The 23,280-nt window shown below is 39.9% G+C and overlaps 1 protein-coding gene and 1 long non-coding RNA gene across 3 annotated transcripts in view; one reads left to right on the top strand and one right to left on the bottom strand.

The window, feature by feature from the left end:
* LOC306837542 overlaps positions 1-23,280 on the top strand; it is a 41,395-nt gene that overhangs the window by 2,639 nt on the left and 15,476 nt on the right. The window lies entirely within an intron of this gene.
* On the bottom strand, positions 11,172-21,749 carry zbtb7c (zinc finger and BTB domain containing 7C). Of its 2 annotated transcripts, none has more exons than XM_079364497.1 (4): positions 21,347-21,749; positions 14,679-15,413; positions 13,435-14,108; positions 11,172-13,042 (listed from the first exon to the last, which is right to left on the bottom strand). In XM_079364497.1, the coding sequence occupies exons 2-4, from the start codon at positions 15,390-15,392 to the stop codon at positions 12,421-12,423; spliced, it is 2,010 nt and encodes a 669-aa protein (XP_079220623.1). In that variant the 5' UTR covers positions 15,393-15,413; positions 21,347-21,749; the 3' UTR covers positions 11,172-12,420. The 2 variants fall into 2 exon arrangements, with proteins under 2 accessions (XP_079220623.1, XP_079220622.1); XM_079364496.1 differs by having other exon boundaries at positions 21,352-21,749.

Raw genomic sequence — 23,280 nt, 5'->3', positions numbered from 1 at the left:
ACTATAAAGCTATACGCATAAACCTTACAAACTGCAACCCCTCGTTTGAAAGTGATCAACAGTATAACCCTCCTTCCCTTAGAGTAGCTAGCCCTGCAGCTGGTAAAACCATCCCACAGGGAAAGTTTCCACTGCTTAACTACAGCCTGCCCTGGACCTGATACTGTATACAGTTCATGTGTGCCATATTTTGTGGTTGGAAAAAAGTTTCACATCATTTAATTTGGTAAAAGTATGAATATCCTGCCATGGAAATGTATTATAAAATAAAAATGATTTCTTTATTTATTGGTTTTATCAGCAACATTTGCGTATTTCAACAATGCAGCTTGAGACAAGTTTGCGCTTAATGTGTAATTAATGGTACGTTCCAACTCCTTTGTGCAAACTTATGGAGGGGGTTTTAAGGTGTGTAGCTGGAGGCGAGCAGAGGCTTCAGAATAGCAGAGGTGTCACCAGCAGTTTGTTTTGATTTTATGCTGGTGCTCAAGGGCGACATCTACTGGATCAAAAAGTTGCACATTCTTCCTTTAAGTGTCTTGTTTTAGTTTGTTGTCACACACTGATCTGTTCTGCTTTACTTTTGTTTGATAGCACTGCATTAGTTATCTTAGTCTAGTCATTACATGTAGTAAGGAGAATTATGAAGCAGCATGAAACTGAAATACTCAATTGTAGTCAGAATTGAACATGATATTCCAGTTTATTAAATGTTTTCTTACTATTGGTTTTTACATGAAAAATAAAAAAGCACAATAGATTTTGAGTGAAAGACGTACAACTATTACACTTTTTGGTAATTTGAAAGACTTTGTTCAGGATCTGCTGTAGATACTGAATATAAGAGACATAAAGCATTTAACTAACCACTGTTGTCTGACGGCATCAACATATCACGATATTCATTATTAATCATAATGCAATATGAAAGCGATGCACAATCACAAATGACTACACATATGAAGTACCCTAAGAACATCCATAATTTATTATAATGCAGTGTATTTGACTGGTAACACGATATCCTTTCATTCAAAGCAGGAAACTAATGGTTAAGTGAGAATGGCCGGATAGAATAAAGATATGAGCCCTGTGCTTTATAAGCACATTACAAAATCTGTTTGGTCGGCACCACTGTGGCCATTACTTTGCTGGGGTTTGCCTTGTTCAGGCTCTCAACCCTTCATTAGAGCGCAGGAGCTGGGGTCAGGGCCGTGGGCAGTGGGCACATCCATGTGCAATTACATGACATCCCTGCCTTTAATTTCACCCTCACCATTTTGAGGCAAAAACACACCCCATGAGTCTTGGCGGACTGTCCCCTGTGGCTTTGTGGCCACAGTATTTCTAGGCACGGCGGTCTCTTGCATGCAGTATAACAGAACAAGTCCTGGATGAGACGTTTCTGAGGCACAATTTCAGCTGTGGCACAGTTTAGTCTGTGATCTGCCAACTTTAGAAGGCCACACCAACAGAAATAGGGCTTTAGCTCTGTCATTCCCTTTTGCTGCAGAGAAATGTAGTGCCCTTACCTTTAGTTCTGTTACCATTAAGTGCTTTGGGTTCCCCATTTCATTTCAGCTGAGAGATTAATCGGATGGTTTTATTTAGTCTCTGCCAATGGACTTCAATAATACTTCACTGGCTCCTCAACTGACTATTCAGTATCAATCTGGCTGACTTTACCGGACAAACATAAATGTAATTGACTCAGATCACTTAACACAGAACTTGGAACAAAATCCCAGAAGCCACAGCTTTTCTGTACTACAACTCTTTTTAAGGCTTCCGTGATAATTACATGCTTCTTCCTCTGCTGCATGTGAGGACACTTATTTCCTCACTTACAAACACATGCGTTACGCAAGACAAATCATAAAATATGAAGCTGAACATCCAAACATTAGTTATCAATGGCTTATAAGCATTCATATGAATCATTGAATAATGATTGTGAACACTTGAAACCCTAGGATGTCTTAAAGGCATAGTTGGTCATTTTTGAAAACTAGTTTGATTTTGAAGGTAGCATTCCCTGAGTGCTCCGTCTGCAGCCACCCCCTCCCCTCTGTACTCCCTCAAAAGCCACGCCCCTCACTTAGATGCACAAGCGCTATTAGTCCAGAAATGGATTCCAGCTCATGCTTTAAGTGTGAACTTGTGCATGGATGAGGTAGAAAAAATCCATGTCCGCCATGGTACCTCATGGTGGACATTAGTCAAAGTTTTTGCAGGCTTACAACTTCTACAGATGACAGATTTTCTTTGTTCCTTTTTCAGAGCACATGAGTTATTAATTTTTGTCAGGACCTAAAAACAATTTCAATCAAAATTTCAAAAAGTGTATCTGGAGAAAATTACCAACTCTGCATTTAATAGAAAGTTGTCTATTTTCTCCTGTATCCACTTCCACAAAATAACAATATAATAGTAATATTAAGCAGTTCATCTATTGTAATTGCAGGTCTTGGTGGGTTTTTTTTGTACATGTTATTGACTTGACTTTGGCCCCTACAAGACGTCAGCCAATCTACTGTACTCCACATTTGCATTAACTAGTGAGCTGTTTCCTTTTTCTTGAGTGCAATTGAACGGGCCTTCCAGACAGTTAATGTGAGTTTACAGCAAAGCTATTCATTACAAGGTCGAGCAATGCTTTCTACTCTCAAGTCCATTAGGCCTTCAGTACTCTGAACTTGTTGCATTAAAGTGCAGCAGTTATTGGTCATTGCCTGACTTACTGCTGAATGTAAGGCTATTATATTGTCGTTAACCATGGACTAGTCTGGAGTCTGTGAGGCAAAGAGAAACAGCCATATATAACCCCAGAAGGCAGGTTCTCTTTATTTCATGCAAAACAACTTGCCGACTTCCTCATTACATCACTTTGATGAATTAAAAATGTATCATAGTAAGAAGTCGTTGGAAGGATCTTTTTGTCTTTAACAGAGGTGCAACGATCAAGCAGTTCGATTTTAACATGACCCACAATTTCCCCACAGTCTTTGCGTGCTACGTTATGTCAGCGCCTCCATTTTGCTCTGTCCGACATCACTGTGATGAGTGAGTAAATATGATCACATGAGAACTCCAAGATCACGTGTGAATAACGAGAAATCATGCAAGCAACACTTTGCTTTGTCTTTCTGAGGCTGATTTGCTTTTCAATAGGTGACTGTTTCAACATTATGGTGATAAAGTGATGGAATATATGATCAGGAGTCTTTGCTGGCCCTGCGAACCATGTCGCGTGCTGAGGAAACACAGTCATTGACTCGACTGGAAAGGATGCGTATACATTTCCAAACAGCAGTCCCAGTGGCCACATAATTGGAATTCCTTTAAATATGAACTCTAACATGAAATTGTGAGCACAATAGGTCACGATTGAATGACTGGTCAACGGTAACAACAGTGTTAATCTTCAAACTATTTTCTAATATAGTCATATCTAGATTAGATGGACTAGTCCCTGAAACATTTCCATGACGATTTTGTTGACTAAAATATTTTCTATTTCGTCAATTAAAACAACACAATTTTCGTGACTAAATTAGATTAATAACAAATGACTAATATTTGATTTAATATTGAACCTTTTCGTCGAGAGAATGACAATGACTAAATTAGAAAATGGTGTGAAGATTAACACCGTCCACATGGGGCTCATACTTCTACTGTTTTTGGTCTCAGATGACATAATTGTTGCCACAGGCCTGTTGCTAATGATATACCCAGTTGTTGTATTACAGTAGGTGGTAAGTGCATAACTTCACCCTAACTCCTCTGCAGTCATTGCTGATGCAGGAAAAAACTGTTCTCTCAATCTCCTAAAAACCTTACCTGTCTGTGAATGGTATCACCGTACTGCGAACACTGAACGAACCCAAATATGCCAAGTTTAAGCAGTTGATGATTTTATATAACAGATGCTTTTAGAACTTTATGACATCAACCAAAACCAATATCTCAAGAGTTTGGATCTCACATTGAAGGTGGGCCAATACAGGGAGTCTCACAAATTGTTTACTTAGCCTTAAACTGCATCATGAATCAATGTTTCTGCCATCAGTGCTGATCATTTGTCGATCAGTTCTTAGTGCTATAGACATGAGATCCTATTTTAATTAAGTTACGTGTAAAATGTGCCAACAAAAGCCTCAGGTAGCATGCTTAAATTGCTTATCTGCAAAAACCAGACAACATTAGTTTATTTTAATAAGATTATCTAAAGTAGATGTTCTGCAGGATCAATGCCTAGTGTCTCCATTTACAACAACTTGCCTCTGTAATGTTTGGTAGGGTTGCTGCAAAGTTTTATGCAAACATGTGACTGTTTTTTCCCCATTTTAAATAATTTATTTAAAATGGGATCAAATATATCACCAGTATGATTTACAGTCTTCTTGTCAGGAGATAAATGATCTCTTTTAACCGTTTGCTTTATGTTGAAGAAATCAATAAAGTGCTCTCTAGCCAGCACAGAGATGATGCATCGTAAGTGATCAGGAGCCCATTAACAAATGTTTATTAAATGAAGATGTACATTAGGCTTTCCTCCAAACTGCTGCTGTGTATCCAGGTAATGGAGGAATGCCAGTGCATGTATCTCAGATAAAAGCAGGTGAATAGAGCTTTGTGTTGGCACTATATCTCTCCTGACAGACAAAAATCCCATGTAAAGAAACTGCAAACAGTGAAGTTGAGCTTTGTTTATGAATCAATTTTGAATGTTTGACCTCACCTTCCAGTATAGAGCTTATCAGCCTATTGGTGTTGAAATGTACGGACAGTATATGGGTGTGGCACCCCGCCTTTGTTCCAAAAATTATCACCAAGAAGACCTCTGGTCAAAACGTTGGGATGATGTAAAACTTTTGTGGCATTTAAGCAAGTTAGTGGGTCTACCTTCCTCCATAGTCTGCTGTTTTTGCACTGCCCAGTACCTATGTGATGTTTGTATAACTGCCTCCTTTTTCTTTAGATTGATTAGGCCTTTAATTGGACGACTGTCCTTGTCTCTTCAAAGTCAAGTGAGGGAAGTGTGAAGCATGTGCAGAACCCCTTCTGCCAGTTTGGGTCCAAGTGAGACACACAACAGTAAATCGATCCAAAACAGCATTTTGTAGTCGGTGTATCTGATTGCATATAAACATACTGAGTGATGTTACCAAAACTACAAAACTGCTGTTCCTGTGGCCACATGAGGCTGTCTCCTAAAGTGAGTAAGTTCCCGTGAGGCCAAATTTTTTTTAATCCCCAACTTTGCAGCAGATTTGAACATTTTTCAAATTTCATGGCTTGTTACCCAATTCATGACAACTGAAGGGGACCTTCACCCAATTAACTGTTTCCTTTATCAGTCAAGATAGAAAGTGAACACATGCTTTAGTCACCTTACCTCCCGATTTAATGTAAGTGTGTTGTTTCCAGGCAGAGATGGATTTTGAAAATCTAAAATGTTTGGCTGTATTCTTTAAAAAACTCTGTTTTAGTCCTAATACCTCATGCAGTATCATCAGTTATTTTGATGTACTTTCATTCTTAATAATGCTCATGAATAAACTATAAAAGCAGCATCAGTCCTCATGGAGACTTTTGAATAATAGTCTCGCTATTGTATTTTAAGTCCTGAGGGATTTGTCAGGATTAAGCCCTTCATGCTTAATTGGGATTTAACCTCTCAGGTAAAAGGCTTCAGCAGTAAAAGCTTCCAGCTCTGCATCCTTTTCCTAAATCATATACATATTTCATTAGAGGTTGATGGCTGGTGCCTTCCTGACCCTGGCTCTCTCAAATCCCTTACACACACACACACACGCACAAGCACAAGCACACATGCACACACGCACAAGCACACACACACACTTTGTTTCAGTCTGCAACTGAAGACTGCTGAAGGATTGTCTCAGGAGTCAGAGCGATTGTCTGGTGCCAATGAGCTAAAGACAGAGAAGGATGCTTAAACTGTCTACAGCTGAGAAAGACAGATTCATTAACTGCAGTAAGCTTTTTGGGAACGTGCTGGGAACGTTGCATGTAGATTTTTAAAGGTGACAGTGGAGAGAGAGAGAGAGAGAGAGAGAGAGAGAGAGAGAGAGAGAGAGAGAGAGAGAGAGAGAGAGAGAGAGAGAGAGAGAGAGAGAGAGAGAGAGAGAGAGAGAGAGAGAGAGAGAGAGAGAGAGAGAGAGAGAGAGAGAGAGAGAGAGAGAGAGAGAGAGAGAGAGAGAGACCACAGTTCGGATTTTAACGGGCCACCAGCTTGTAAGACTAATACCAATGTACCCCTGCATGTGGACCTTTTTAGTCTGTAATTTTTGTTGATAAAACAAAGTTTATAATATGTTCAAGCAATGTCAAAAACCTCACTAAATAAGGACTCTGCAGCCTGCATGCAGAAAAATGTTGATGTTGTGAAGGTATCCATTTAGGATAAATATACGAACATAAGGTCATCATTTCATATAAAAAGGTCTCTGCCCAAAATAAATATATGATAGATATTCAACCGCTAAAGAAATCGGTAATGTCGCTGTAGATTTCTGAAACTGCAGTCCAAGTACATTTCTTATGCTGACACGACTAAAGTCAAAACAGGGAGCCTTGACCAATGGGTGTTCCATTCACACAATGGCTGCGTCAATTCATATGATCACTAGACCAGAGCATGATGGCACCAAAAAGCAACACCAGTTTGACATTTTAGAGGTTGTTATCCAGCTTGGTCTGAAAAGACAACACAGCTCAGCAAGACAAAGACTGCACAAGGTGTATGTACAGTAGTGTTTTCTTACCTTTAGATTAATAAATCTGTATTTAAATTAAAATAAGTCTCTATAAATACCTAATTAAGACATTCAAGTACAGACGTCTTCTTGTGAAAGAGACATTTTATCTTAGTCTGTAACGGTACAGCACGCGCTGCTTTATTTGGTGTCTTGCTTTCTGCAGTTTTCTGGGATGCACTGATGCATTTCTTTACCATCACACAAACTAGTTGTGCACTGATATATGTTCCTTTGCACACTGTGATGCAGTCGATGTTCTTTGTATTTGAGAACAAACGGCTGCTTTGTCAAGTCCCTTTGTTTGAAGGTGTTTCCTCATTGGCCCCTGAGAAACCCCACAGTGAACATCAGACAGCGTTACCTCAACAGTCCCTGTGGTCGAACTCGTAGCTGCGTTATGTTGCTGCATTGTCACACAACTTCCTCAGAGGATGTTCCATTAGAAATGCTTTGTGTGTGTGCCGGCACAACACACACAAACGAACGCACGCACACACGTGCACGCGCAGCCCCCTGCGCGGAAGGCTGTGTTTACCATAACATGCTGTAAATGATGATCAGGGTTGTGTCCAGTTCATGTAAAGAGGAATCTTGAGAATACTGTAGGCGAGTCAGTTAGACATTAACATCTCAGGAGGGCTTTGGTACAGGAAGTCATGTATGCACACACACACACTCGTTTTATAGTCTGTGTTTTAAGTGTTAATTTGCAGAAAGCTATTGCAAGGTGTTTGTGGTCAGATAACGATGGTTCCACTTCTGTCATATTTCTAGTGATGAGGTGTCAGTTCACCAAACCAGGTCAAAGGATCTTGACTTCCCCTCATCTCGATGATTGATTCTGAAGTTTACTCTTGACAAAAAAGAATTTCACAGCAAACATTTTAACATGTCACAACATGGAGACTGGGGACTTTTCTGGCTTCTTACTCAAGTCAATTATATTACGAACATCAACTCTCCTCTGAAATAGTCTTTCATAAACAAAAGGCTTCCTTGTCAGTGCTTACAGATGCATTTTGAGTTTTCAATTCGAGTTTGAAATATTTTGCAAAAATAAAGTATAAAATGTTGGAATGATTATCCAAACCTGACTTTGTGTTTTGATCACATCTTTTTTAAAATCATTTTGCACTGTGTGATTTTCCTCCTTTCCTTCCTTTGTGAGATGAACAAAGGATTATCTTATTTTATTAAACCTGACTATGTTTTGATCGCATCTGAAGGTTTAGAAGAGCTGCTGAACAGATTTAGTAAAAAAATTAATAAAATTGCGCTGATGTAGCTTATTTATTTTGAATGGGCTTTAGTGAAAACTGACCTGTGAGAATTGGAGCTTCTGTATCATCCACAGGACTGTTTATAGTGTTCACTGGACTTTTGACTTTTTCTGCCTGTAAATCCTGGGTTTTTCCCCATTTTGTTTTAAAAGAGTCTCAGCGTTCATTTGTGCAGAGTGGGAAGTAACATACCGGCTAAAAAATGTGTGGAGGTGAAGACATTAAAGAGAAAAATCAGTTGGCAGAGAGGAAGCTCTAACAGCTTGTGATTCTAAGATTAGGTAATGTAATATGGACATTTTCCTGTGAAGTTACTTATCATCGGGCTATACATAAATCTTTGACCTTTTCTATCCTCAGTGTTTCATTTTTAAGAGCCATGTGCTGCTGAGCTGAAAGTTTAAGTAGGTATCCTATATGAGATGGATGCAATAACTTTCAGTCCGTCTTTTTCTCTCAAATGTTCCAAATGTGATAGGCATATCAAACATTATTACACACGCATGTATCCAGAGCACAGCCCTATGGTCAAAGTACTTCCTGCATGCACACGGCGCTGATTGAAGTGAGTCATTTCGTCCTAAAATATCTTTTAAACATCGTCTTCCGGCGTGACCTCACAGATGATCTTATAACCTAATTTGTCCCGGAAGGCATTCGGGTATTTGGAATTGAAGAAAAAAAAAAAAAAACGATTTCCCCGAAACAATTGCTTTCTGCGACAGTTCATGAGTCACTGCTGACCACTCCATTAGTGTACTTGCAGAGTTTATCACAACAGCCTTTCATCACACCAGTTAAAGAGAAAGTGAAAAGAAACAAGTGAAACCATCAGGAAGCAGCTGCAGCAGACTGTCTTGACCAAACATGAAAGGTTGTGGTTTGTGCTCTGTGTATCCTATATATAAAAAAAAAACTTCTACCACAGTCTAATTTAGTGTTTTCTTCTTTTACTCCCTCTATATTGCCATTATTATGTTGTTGTTGTTTTTTTTACCAGAATTGTTAAAGAAGAAAAGAAACAATACATGTCATGAACAAATCACTCTGATCCAATGAAAGGGTCTGAAGTTCTGTAGGATTCCATCTTTAGTCTCTAGCGCCACCTGGAGGGACAAAGGCAGCTCAAGATGGAAGGGACCTTTCTAACAGCCAATCAGATTGTGTTTCTTCAATGAAACTCAATGTTGGAACTCATTCAGAACGGCAAAAAAGTAACTAAAACTGTAATTTCTCATTGTATGAATCTTATAGACAGATTGTGTATTTGAGCCATTTCAATATCAATCTTCTGTTTATTTATTGAAACTGTACACTCAGACAAACATGTCTTAATCAGAATATGATACAAACTGGGTTAGGTGCAGTACCACTTATTCCTCACTAGATGTCAGGGCAAAGAAACATACGAGTTCTGCCCTGAACTGAAGAACAGCCAATGAAATGTTTAATTTGCATTCTTAATTAACAACACTACAGCCTTGTGAGTTACATGGGAGATTTTACTAATCCATTCATGAAATATTGAGATATAATATCAAAATCATCAGAATGAATGAGAATTGTGTATGATCCATTATTCCTCCTTTTAAAGCTTATGAAATAACTTGAATGTGTGTTTAATGTGTGAAGAAATACACAACTGACATGCAGCATTTTGTTGTATGGTCTACAAGTAAGTTTATATTGTTTTTCACCTGGAAACAGTGACAACTGCTGTCTGTCTGTCCCTCATTGTCAAACTTCCTACTGCAATAACAAATGTGTTTTTCAGATCTATAACACAAATATATAGATTTTTTTTTTGTTGCCTCTAGCTGCTACCTTCCTGAAGCTGCTCCTTCTGAGGTATTATTTTAAACACTAATATAAAGAAGATAAAGTTCCTACTTACACTTATAAACATTTGATTTACTGTATATGTTGCTAATTTTAGTCTTGTTTTCATGGGAACGCACATTAACTTTCTGCAACAGTAAAATAGACCTAACTCCGAGGATGTAATTAAATTTAGCAAAGAGGGGAGGGGTCCAGATGGTCTAGCGGTTAGGTTGCGCCTCATGTAAGAAGGCTATACTCCTCCAAGCAGGTGGCTCGAGTCTGACATGACGTGCTTTTTATTCCCCAACCTTTCTCTTCCTGGTTTCTTACTTTATCCTCTGTCCTTTCAAAAAAGCCCAAACACACTTCCTTTTTTTATTAGTGGAGACTAAATATGTTTATTTAACAGAAATATACCTCTTCTATGAATGCCGCTGTACACAGGTCCATTAAGATCAGCTTGAATACTTCTATGGATCCCCACTCAAAATTATTTTTACTTTACATGGATTATTTAAAAACACTGTTTTCGAATCATATTCTTTTTGTTGACTCCTATGGTACTTTAATTTTACATGTTATTTTGTGTTGGTCTGAGAATTTTAAAGACCAAATGAAAAATGTAAGTGTAATGAAAGTGACATTGGCCCATGTTAAAACAGAGGGACGATAAATGCATTAAAACAAATGGACGTTAGATTGATGTAAACTCAGACTCAATATGTCAGAGGGACTTTTACCTTTTTTTAATTTTATATTTTGTATTATATTATTTTAATTTTCTGTTACATACATTTTCAGAAGTTTCATATTTTGTTGCAAAATGCCAAAAAAAGGAAATAAAATCCTGTGAAAATAACCTGATCACATTTCCCCAGTTGCATTCAATTCAGCATAATTGTATTTTTCTCCTCCAGGGAGGGCACTATGAAGGCATTTTTATTTGTATTGAGCCAAACTAAAGATATCTAAACATAATTGTAACATCATTGCCTAACTTAATGTATCCCAAGTGGGTTGACCCTTGCTCTGCTAACAACTACAAATTGAACCTCCAATTTATTCTAAAGCTTATAACTTTGCCTTTAAAATATGAATAACTTCAGGCTGTGTTTGTGAAAACATCAAATCGAACATAAATGCTTTTCAGTGACTATCCAAAATGTACTCATAGTCATGCTCTAAACCTGACACTGGTCCTCACAAAGATAAAAACACCAGAATAGTCATACACACACACAATACTTGGTCATTTTTTCCAAGAAAACAAACAAGAGCAAAGTTCAACATTTAGTGTCTTTATAAAACAGATTTGCAAAATATAGCCAAGGCTCAATCATTTAAATACGCATAAATAGCAAGAAAATACTTTCCCATTTCAATTCAAATCATTTTTGAACTTCTTTAAAAACAAATCGGAGGTGAAAATTATATAGAGAAAAAAACGGGCTCAAGTCCTCTTGATTTAATGCAGCAGAAAAAACACAAGCATATTGTGCTAAAGCGGCAGGTCATTAGCCAAAAATGTACATCCTCTGAAGACATGAATTCATAAACATTTAAACAAAGCCTTATTCAAGTCTGTGAAATATTAAAGTAAGAGTCTTTGGATGGATGCCTCAAACTCTTTGTTTAACATCATTAGCATTGCAAACATAATTAATACCACCATGGCCAAAAGTGTATGTACAATAGTGCAGACAAGGAGCTCAAATCAGAACAAGGCAGTAGAGGAAAAGGATGCATCAACAAATATCTGAATTTACCATCCTGACTTCAAGTGGGTTGCATTTTTTTCTTTTTAAAAATTAAGTTATGTTAGAATAAAACAGAGTTCATGCAGGACACGTGCCAGACTATGTCCTGATGTAAAAATACAACATTTGTTTTGAGTGTTGATTCTTTTTCTACACATAAAGACAAAATCCCAAATAAAACCGTATGCATCTGCTAAATCATTTGTTTTATTCCCCTTGATTTTTAATGTAGAACTGAACATTTTTTTCTTCAAAAGTGTTTTTGTTTATTTAAAAAAAGTGTTTACATTCATTGTAGTCACTAATTCTTCAATTTTCTTCCATTTGTCGTAATTTCTTCTGCGGTGTTGATTCATATTTTCTTGCATATTAATACTTTTCAGCCTCATCTCAACTTGCATCAGGGTACATTGTAGGGTGTGTTCTACTTTTTGAATAAACTCAAGCAATTTCTATTCAACATTGTTCCAACATCATCATTAGCAGTGTCAAACTGTTTATTCTTATATGCTATCAAAAATATTGTAAACATCCACAGGCCTGAAACAATTATTGAATATGACATCTGAGAAATCATTTAATTTGAATGTGTTTAAACGAGCATAAAAATAAAATAAAAATCTGTCTTAATGCTGCATCATCAGCAGGGTTCAAAAGGTTTCTTGATCTCTTTTACTTTTCAAAAAGGTGCTTTAGCGTCCTGAAGCACACCAGTTTAGAGAGACTCTCTTTCTTGTCCCTTTTTTTTTTTTTCTTCCTTCTTCACACCGTGGTTCATTTAGCCGGCTCGGGGATGGGTGGAGCTCGCTCCAGTCTCATGGTCCAGGGATCAGAAGTTGTGGCGTAAAATGGAGAGTGAGTAAGCATTTCTTCTCCAGCCAGGGCAAAGGCGAACACTCCCCTCTGCCTCCCTGCTCCTGTCGCCTCCTCCTCTCTTATGTGCTTTCCTTCTGCTCGCCGTTCATCCCTACTTTCCCTGTTTGTACCTTCCGCACTCTTAAATCCCAGGCCTCTGCTCCCCAGGCCTAGAATCTCCCCAAGTCCATGACCCTTGACTCCCGGGTAAGCCGGGCTTAACCCATTCTCCTCAAACCGGTTGTTGGTAGCAGTGGGGGGGCACAGGAAGTTGCTTGTGGGCGTGGAACGCCAAGTGGCTGGCTTTCGTCCCCGTCGGGGACGGGAGATGCGGCAGCTCTGCCTCTTGATGTGTCGATGTAGGTGGTCGGACCGTGTGAAACTTTTGTAGCAGTGCTCACATTGATATGGACGGACACCCGTGTGGATACGCAAGTGGTTCTTCAAGTCGTAGTTGTGGACAAACTTGGAGTTGCAGTGGAGGCAGATGTAGGGGCGCTCACCTGTGTGCTTCCTCATGTGGATCTTCAGTTTGTCTTGTCTGTGAAGAGAACAAAAGCACGTTTTCACAGTTTGTTGTGGGCAGAAACGCATAAAATGCAATTTTGCTTTTCTCTTTTTAGATCTTGACTTCTACAAGGAAAAGCTGACAGATGATTTACAGAACGTTTCAGTCAGGGTCTTAAAGACGAGTGGAAAATAGGTCCTAGCAGGAAGAAGTAGGTGAGCGAGAGCTCACAAATTCAAAGAAACTAATAGAAGGGGATTTCCCCTTTCATCTCTTTGATATTCAAATCTGGTTAAAAACAGATAAACCTCAGATGAAATAACATGGGGTACTTTTCCGATAAGCATCTCAAGATGATCTCTGCACAGCTTTAAACGATGATAATGGAAAAACAATGATGCTGTAAGAAGTGCTGCTTTCCATACCTTGTGAATCGTACTTCACAGATAGTGCACATGTATGGTTTCTCGCCTGTGTGTGTCCTCATGTGTCGAGGCAGTTTCCCAGCCCCTTGGATAACCTTGTTGCAGATAGGGCACTGCTGCGATGCTTTGGGTTTCATCTTCCTCTCCTCTTCCATTTGCCAGGGGGGGAACAGTGTCCCTAGCTGGGACGCAGAGCTAAGGAAACTAAGGTATGACCGAAAGTCCGCCTCATCTTTAATTGGAGCCATAGTGTGTCCTTCTGGCGGCCCTGATCCAGCATTCATAGAGCTGCTCAGGCCAGAGCCAACAAACTCCTTCAGTAAGTTTCCATGCAGCAGACTAAGCGGGACTTCCTCCTTCATCTCTTCCTTTATGATCTCTCTTTTCACAGCTAGATCGAGAGGCCTGGAGGTCTCATGTGGAGAGGAGGTGGGGAAGGTGTGAGGGATCCTAGTTTGTGGTGAGGATCTTGAATGTGGATGCTGGTGGTGGCTCGGGTCCAAGAGCTGCTTGGGGAAGGTGGAGAACTCTGTGGCCCACATGGAAGGGTAGAAGCCTGGGAGGAGTGGGGAAAAGTTGGCCCTCCTGTCCAGTGTTGGCATACGGGGGTACAGACCCTCTTGAAGGAGGGACTCGATAGAGAAATCCTTCAGTGCCCGACTCTCTATACTCTCCTGCAGCACAAGACAAAAACATCAGCCTTTTAGAACAACTGGAAAGTTAAAGGCCATGTTTTTCTGCCTTAAAGGTACAATGTGATGTCAAGGACAATGCAAGATTAGAGTTCCATAAATTCCTAATGATGGACACCTTAAAGGTATTTCACCCGCATTGACCACAAAATCCGATGTAAAGGAAACCATCATTCAGACCATGTCTTTATGCGTTTGTGATGAAAATCTAAACTTTAAATCACTTCCCCTGAAGGTTTGGCAAATACCTACTAAGGAACTCGGGTTGTGTTTGGCAACCAGACATAATTCTTGTTGTAAATGTAGCTTAGGATAATATTTACCAAAGAACGAACAGCATGCAAATCACTAAAATCACTTAAATTTGATATGAAAAAAACCCAAACAAACAATATAGGCTAGAGAACAAGCCATTTCATTTTCCCCAAATCAAAATCTAACTTTACTTCAAATGTGTCCAATTCAGAAATGAATAGATACCCTGAAGCCAAACAGATTTGAGTGTTCACCCATTCACTATAATAAAACATATATACAGTATATCCATTTTACCTGCTTTCCTCTCATGGTGTCTGGAGAATGTGACTGTGAGGATTCTCTGTGGAGTTCAAACTGTTGCTGGAACTGAGAGGTGCCCGGAGGCGACGAGTCCTCTGTCCCCGGTGGCGTCTGCTCGCCCCTACTTTCTGACGACTGCAGAGATCTCTCGCTGACATTGTCCTCTTCTTCCTCGTGCTCATCTTTCCTTGAACCCACATCCTCCTCTTCATCTTCCTCCTCCTCATCTTCCTCCTCGTCCTCCTCCTCTTCTTCATCCTCTTCTCCTTCCTCCATTGCTCCTCCTCCGCCGCCTTCACCCCCGCTGTCCATGATCTCTAGGCAGACGTTGATGATGCAGGGGATCTCCAGCATCTGAGCCGCGGTCAGGATCTCTTTAACGTTTGATGCCGTTACGGTCAGAGTAGAAGTGTAGGCAAACTCCAGGATGGCAGTGAGAGACTCTTGAGCTACAAAGTCGATTTCATAGACAGCAGCTGTGTGATGCTGGTCTCCGCCATCAGTGGTGCCCACTGTGAAGAGCTTCTTGAAGTACTGGCTGCAGGCGGCCAACACTGAGCGATGAGTGCGATACTCCTGATCGCGGACGATGAGGATGACATCGCAGAGCAGCCCATCACGCCGCTGCTCGTTGAGGCTGCAGAGGACATCACTGCTGTGATTCGGGAAGGGAATCCCGATCAGGTCATCTTCTCTGTGATGAACCATTCTCCTGTCTTTGTTGGTCACCTAGAAGAAGGAAAAAATAATGAACTTTTAATAGATGCATGCAACAGCGTGTGTTTCAAAAATCCTTCATGACCATGTTGGTTCTGGTCCAAAAACACAAAAAAATGAGGTTGTTCCAGACGGACATAAAATATAGGAAAATGGCAATATATTATGTTAAATACTTGATAGCCAAACCTTAAATTAGATTGACGTAGAACCATTTGTTCTCAGGTCTCACTATAATAACAAAGAAATAAGAATGACATCTCGATATGGATTACAAACTGGAACCGAATATTATAAAAGTAGTGGGAAAGAAATGTTAACGAGCAGCTTGAATAACTGTAAATAGATAAGTCAGACTATTTTCTAAGTCCTTGAGAAATTGGAAATTAGCAGCTGCTTTTGATTTAAAGTTGTATGTGAATTGTTCCTTTGATTTTCTGTTGGGATTTGAAGATTGGCAACAATTTTTTTCCACAATGACGAAGAGCAGTTCATAAATTAATCCACATAGTTTCTTGCTATGTTAGCAAATAAGAAGTTTCTATTGTTATCATTTGAGTAATCCCACAACCAAAGATGGAGGTGCCAACAAGAGGGTGATGGGGAAATAAAAATAAAAAAAGAAATGTAAAACGTTTATTTCAACTTGCATACCGGTTTAAAATAACACTAATGGCGAGCTTCATTGGTTGAAGGAAAATAAGAAATTTGAATAGTGAAAGGCTCCTAACCAAAGCTGAAATTGTTACTACATTGAGTGACAGTCTTTATTAAAATATACTGTTGACATTCTTGTTTGTGTGCCATCTGTGCAGCACAGGCAACAAGTGGTAAATACAGCTCGTCGAATTTCAAGCATCACATCATAATTTTTATCCCTGAATCTTCAATCACGATCTGTCAGATTGTGTCACAACTGTGTGAGTTCAGGAAGGCCGTCATACTGATAAGATGGGATCCACCTTTGTCTTTGTTTTCCTCTGTAACAAGAAATGAGACGTTTGCTTTAGTTTAGTGGTGTGTCCATCTCTCACCTATCTACAGAGATGTGCAGGAAGCAAACGGATACCATACTTTGAACAATACAGTGAGTGATTAGGAAGTGGTGAGCAATGAAGAGAACTCCAAAACAGGTCAGATCATACTCTAGATACTGTATCCTGTGTAGATGCTTACTTTGCAGACACCCTCGTTTCATTTACAGCACTGTTACTCAGAATGTAATACAACAGATATTTCATCCTTTCTCTGAAAAATCTTTCACTTTTTGCTTAAGTCTTCTTCTCCGAGTTCCTACCTGTTGATTCACTGTTCTCTTGTTTACTGTTAAGAGTGAAAAAACGTCCTCTGGCAGGCTTCTCATTCATTCACGTCTATGAATAGAGCTTAAACTTAGACATCCACACTTGGTGGTCACTGAAGGCATGTGTAGATAAATACTTTGATGGGGGACCGCTTACCGCAGCTGCATTGTTGACTGCCTCTAAATGTGCTGAAACCATGCACACGCGCACACACACACACACACACACACACACACACACACACACACACACACACACACACACACACACACACACTGCAGTGGATCACACCAGATGAGTAAAAAAACGAGATCAGAAAATCCCATTGTTCAACTGCAGGTATACAACTTGGAAACCGATCTCACAAGTAGTTTATTCATGTCGATCTTGTTGCTAGGTAACTGTTGCTATGTTCATGCCATTGATACAGTGTGGACATAATTAATGTTTCTATATAAGGGGGGATGGTAAGATATAATCTGCCGAACTCCGCCAAACTACCTTGAATGGAAAAGTAAAAAAAAAAAAAATATTGTGACAGAGAAAGTTACAGTGACCTGGTCTGCTGATAATAACTGTGTGTGTGTGTGTGTGTGTGTTTGTGTGTGTGTATATATATATATTTATTCCCTCTGTCTAAAATTGTAACACATTCCATTAAAGGAAAAAATTCTGTACTTTCATAAAAACGTATTTCCTTTATTCACTTAGGTTGTGCAGATTGATGTTCTCTCTACGAGAACAGAACTATTTCTATTGTGTTATTACATTGTTTATTTTTACAGCACATACTGAATACTGTATCATCCATAAAAGAAAAAAGCTTGGGTAAAAGGTGAGAGAATCTCCAGTGAGAGAGCGAGGGAGAGATCAGATGGCCCTAAAAGTTCCCTAACAGGTTGCACAAACACCAGCGGAGGGGCCCCTCCCTGTAACAGCCTGCCAAGGCAAACAATAGTGCAGAGCTTGGAACAACACAAAGTGGATAAGAGGGAAAGAAAAAGAGTCAGACTGGGAGGGCTCGGCCAACCCGCTGTCATTCGTTTGCTCTCGATCTATCCCACCCACTCCTGGAACTATGGGACACGTGCTGCTGTTGCTGTTTGTTCGCCTGGTGCCCCAGCAAGCACCACTCCCCTGCGTTCCCACTGTTTGCCCGCCACCAGCTAACGCTAGCTCTTAGCGGCAGGCCCCTAATTACAATGTGGAGAGGATCTGAGGAGGATGTGCCACATAGACAGGGAGGGGAGGAGGGCACAGCTTTCCCACCACAAGGTCCTGGAACGACATTTCATCAGCCAACAGCATTAACCCTTTACACACACACACACACACACACACACACACGCACACACGCACACACACACACTCTCCAACCCCCACCCCACCCATCGGAGCAGCCAGGGTGGGGACGGCTTGTGAAAGGCCACTGATAATTACCGTGTAAGTCATTCGGCTCTTTATCCATCTGAGTAGCGAAGTCATGGAAGGACAATCTGAGTTTTCTTTTTTTTTTAAACTCTAAAAACTGTTCAACCTGCTGTTACTTTTTGTCCAAGAATGAATCTGGTTCTCCGCAAGGTTTCAGCTTGTTACAAGTTTTTTTTTCTCTCTCTCTCTATTTATTTTGCTGCTACAGACAAGTGCTGGCTCATTATCGTCAATTATGTCTTTTGAATTAAAAACTCCAAACTGACACTTTTAGTAAAATGTCTTAGGTAAACATATGTGGTGCAATATGAATAATATTGATGGACTACATGTAATTGTTTTATTGCAATATTCAGCGATGGCTCGTTTTCACGCACATACAACTGCAGTCATCTCTATGTCTTAACGTATTCATAAAGAGCTCAACTCAATTATTAAACTGACCTCTAATAAACAGTCGTGCCTCTCTGGCTGTGTCGACCACGTCTCCTCTCATGCCTCACTTAGTCACTAACACTTTCAACTCAACACTCCCACCCCAAATTATGTGTCACCTCCATTCACTGTCCTCTTTTGCCCAAGAACTTCATCTGCTTTCCGGGCTCTGACCACCACCACCACCACCACCACCCCCACCTCGCCCTAATCATTCTCATCTCCTCTTCCTTGCTCCTGTTGCAGCAGTATCATCATTAAACCCCGGGTAGAGCGGCTAACTTGTCCCAAGCCCTGACCGCTCAGGCCACAAATCAGCAGCTAATGTCCATCTCAACCCTCGTCACGGGCAGACACTCATTTGGCCTCGAAACTTCAACAGCCAAAGCCCAGTTTATCCCTGTCAGGCCAGTGCATCCACCTGACCCTCTTGCTAAATCAGCAGCAGCCGAAAGTTTACTCCTGTCACCAACTGCCCACAGCAAACACCTGCTAAACAACTGTCACAGACGGACAATTGCACAGCCAATAAGTGATAGTATTGACAGCCGAATTTCAGCCCCCTTATTAGGAGAGGACGTTTATTTGACTTGAAGTGTGAGGTAGTCCATTATCACCTGTAAAACACCAGTGCACCTGTCCCTCGCTCGGAGTTTTAAATGACAATTTTCTGCAGCCTACAGGCCACAAGGGGAAGTTTGTAAATCTGATTTTAATTGCTGTCAATTTGAGTGGTGAACAGCATTTATAATGGCAATTATAAAACAGAGGCTGTGGATTTATCTTTAAAATAATGACGTGAAGGCAAAATATCATTATTTAGGAGCACAAGTTATGTTTAAAAGTTGAGCACTGCTTTTTTGAATTAAATTTACAACGTTCGTAGACCAAAATCTAGAGTTTTAGGACATTACTTTGCTGCCATACGGAATACTTTATTCAAGAAAATATTTCCTGTCATCAAAGTTTGACAAATGTACAGAAATCTGGCATCAGTCGCCCCAATATAAAGGAAGTCTTTGTTATAAATGATACAACAGGCCTACTGATAGATTACTTAATATATTCCCTTATCCAACATAATTAGTTTGACTAATATTTACCAACAACTGCTTTAATTAAAACCTCATTTGTGTTCCCCCTCCTCCAAGTATAATCAAATAAAATAATTATAACAACAAGTAAACAGTGGACGTGGTCTTCAGAGATCTCCAGTTGTCGACTGGATGCACTCTGCTCTTTAAAGAGCCTGTTTGCACTAAGTGTCTCCTCTGGAGCCTTCAGGGGGGCCCAGAGCTACTCACCATTATCTCTCTCTCACCCCCGAAGTAAACAAAAGTTTACAGTTGGCTGCTGGAAATCCGTTAAGAGAGTTATTAGGAGTGATTAAGAGAATTACTACTCGGGCATTGACCATGAAACGAAGGGCAGATTATTTCTTACACTCATCACCTTATGCTTCTCTTCTTCTTTGTTTGGTTCTGGCCTCAGAATCAACAAAGGAAGTTATTGAACTCTACAAATATTGTAAATGTAATCTAAAATTAAAAATTAACTCCAACAGGGAGGTTGTATTTATTGTTAAACCTTGCTTTAATAGGTATTCTTTTTTATTAGTTCATTTTGAATACTAAAAAATTGATTCCTAAAATAAAGATGCTTCTTTATGAATTTGACAATTTATTTTTAAACAAATACGAAAAATAGGTTGAACAGTTGTAATACTTTTGCACCAGTTTAGCAGGTGTAAGTGAAAAATGGCCTGCAGCTATTAGGATAAAATCAGAGTTTCCAATATGTCATGAATACATGTCATTGCTTTGACATTGATTGCGGTAAATTTCCTGTCAGTGTTTAACTACATGTATAGTCAGTTTAACTCCTGATCATACATAAAGAGGATTCAGTCATTCAGAATGGGATAGACAATACAACACAAAGTGACGCGCTGATTATTTCTCTGTATTTCCTTCAAACATCGACATGCTCACTGTGTTTATCTGATTCTTTATTTTTTTCATGAAGTATTCAGTAAGTCCAGACATGTGTTCATATTTCAATGAAAACAACAGCTGGTAAACACATTGAATGGTGACACTGGTCATGACATTTTGTAACTACATGGTAAAGAGGTCGATAAGCTGGCTGACAACAAGTGTGTTGAAAACAGTAATTTACAGCTCAAGCTCAAATCCATAACATGTTTTTTATTTTGTCCATCCTCACAAACATCCCTGAAATGTGACTTCTTTTTACCTGTGTATTTATTTTAGACTTAAAGGAGAAGGTCGTGTAGATATGGAATACCTAAAATTGAAATGTATAATTACCGTTGGAGACAAAACACATACTTAAGTCCACTAAAACTACTATGTTTGACATTTCCAAGACGTGCTGTGACACTATAAATGCACGTGCTATTTAAAGAATTTTACAGCACAATATTTACACCAAAGTCTAAATAATGAGGAGAGTCTTTAAGTGACTTTATTGACCTGTTTGCACTTTGTCAGGCCTTTTATGAATATAGGCTACAACTCATATAAACACATTAAATAGGGATGTAAAGTGATGCATGTGTGCACAATCTGTAACGCAAGTGCAAGCTTGTTCACACTCACATGAACCCTCTGTAACAATGTGACACAAAATAAAAAACTTAGACACGCTGACACACACCCATGTGCCCGCTCTAAAACTCTGGCACCTACATGAAATCACACATGTCTCGATACGTCTCCCAGCATTCCTCAGCTTTCAGCGAGCATCACTTACCGTACCTTAAGCTTCTCGTTTCTCCTCACGTGTCTTTTGTATTTCCAGACTTCTAAGCGGCTCCCTGGCTTCCCGCTTGACCTCTCTGCATTGCCCCTCTTTAATTGAAACACCTCTCTTTCTGCCAGCCTGTCAATCAGTCAGCCAGGGCAGTCAGTCCATTCACAAGCTCCCCACACGAGCCACGGATGCCCATTCACAAAAATGAAAAATAAAAAAAATAAATAAAAGCACCCAGGGAGGAATATCCAATGGAGGAGAGAAGAAGCAGCGCACCAGAGGAGAGCAGAGTGTGAATCTCGGGTCTGTCTGTTCAGCCGAGTGTGGAGTTAAGAGTCAGGCTCACTGTTGTGTGTGGCTCATGTAGGACGAGCAAGAGAGAGCGAGGAGGAAGGGAGGGAGGGCAGCAGCACTGCGCTGTGGAGATGTCGCACCACTAGTTTTTATAGCAGGGTGGGTAGCTGGAAGATAATAATACCCCATCCTCCTCCACAACACAAGTTTAAGCGCACTGTGTAATAAGCCCATGGCGCAGACACCCTCTGATTTAGGTCAGACAAAATGAATTTTTAGTTGTGTTTGAGTGGATTTTTGGTATAAAGGGACCGGGGGGAAAGAAACTCGAAGGGGTTGTTTGGGGAGACGGAGGGAGGGTTAAAAAAAAATGAATGGGAGAAAAAGAGAGGAAAGTTGGGAAAGTATTTTGTGCACCTCTTTTGGTTAGTCTCAAGCTGAGATAAAGAGACATACAAGACACTAAAAACACAACACAACTGCAACTTAAAGGCAAGTTGGTTTCACTTTTACACCTGTTTAATGTGGATTCCTGCCATAGAGTTCAATACCATGTCACAAAAGTAACACGAAAATTAAACTAATATTGAACTTGGAAACCTCTGTACAAGACAGCCACCATAAATACTCCCTGAAACGGAGCAGTTGTTGAAAATGATTAGCGCACACTTTGAGTCAGTTAATTTGAGCGGATATGTAACTTAAAAGCTGACTAAGAGATAGAGAGAAGCCACAACCCTGAAGATTTGTCCACAAGTGATTGGTTGCAAAACCTGGTTTCAATAACCGACTAAAGAGAGGGGCCAACACCAGACTCCTGTTTTGAGTCAGAAAAGCGCCAAAGCAGGGCAACTGTTGGTGAGCGAGACACCACCTTGTTGAGGCGAGAGGAGGAGGAGTCGGAGGTAAAAGAGGTTCAGAAATGAGCCTTCAGCTTCAGTGAAGAGGAAGTCTATTCAGCACGAGTTTGAGGGGGCATTTATTGTGAAGGGAAAGTGGAAAGTGGTGAGAGAGAAAAACAACAAAGTGTTCGACACACAATTCTGCTTCCTTAAGGGTGTGCGTATTGATGTCAGAAAAGAAAAAGGCAAAATGTTATGACATAGCACACTCAAAGGAACTGAGACAGCCAATAGGCTTTCCTGTGTGACGTAATTAAACCACAATCTTTGTAGTACTTGATTTCTTTTCTTGATTTTTTTTAATTTTTTTTAATTAAGATGGCAAGACAACTTTTAACACCTTAGTTATTTTTTTGGGGGGGGGACTACTTTACTGGAAACAGCACTAAAAACAGATCAAAGCTGTGTAATCAAACTAAAGTTAATGATCAAATATTTAAAAACAAATCCGATCAGTTACGTAGACTGTGCAGTCAGCCATTGTTATCTTAGTGGTTACTCAACCTTTAGCTCCAGTAAAATATGTCCATCTGTCTATAAGCCAGGACTGACCATCATACAGTGAAAGCAGTCAAACAGTGTTGAGTTAACCTCCACAAACAAGTCGAAATCAGAGTGTACATCAGACTGCTATGCCCACTTCCCCCCTGAGGGATACATGGACCAAAGCAAACCGCAGCCCATGCCCTGTGGGTTTACACTGTTTTGTACAGGGTGAGAGCTGAGGCCAGCTCACAT

This window comes from Symphodus melops, assembly GCF_947650265.1.
Source record: "Symphodus melops genome assembly, chromosome: 16".
In the NCBI taxonomy this organism is placed as follows: Eukaryota; Metazoa; Chordata; class Actinopteri; order Labriformes; family Labridae; genus Symphodus; species Symphodus melops.
This window is presented reverse-complemented; position numbering and strand designations above follow the sequence as displayed.

Excerpts from the sequence above, each read along its gene's own strand:
- zbtb7c (XM_079364497.1), bottom strand. The coding sequence starts at position 15,392 with ATGGTTCATCACAGAGAAGATGACCTGATCGGGATTCCCTTCCCGAAT. Across the intron at positions 14,109-14,678 it reads ACACCATGAGAGGAAAGCAG|GAGAGTATAGAGAGTCGGGC; the intron begins GTAAAATGGATA and ends CTTGTGCTGCAG. Across the intron at positions 13,043-13,434 it reads TGTGAAGTACGATTCACAAG|ACAAGACAAACTGAAGATCC; the intron begins GTATGGAAAGCA and ends TTCTCTTCACAG.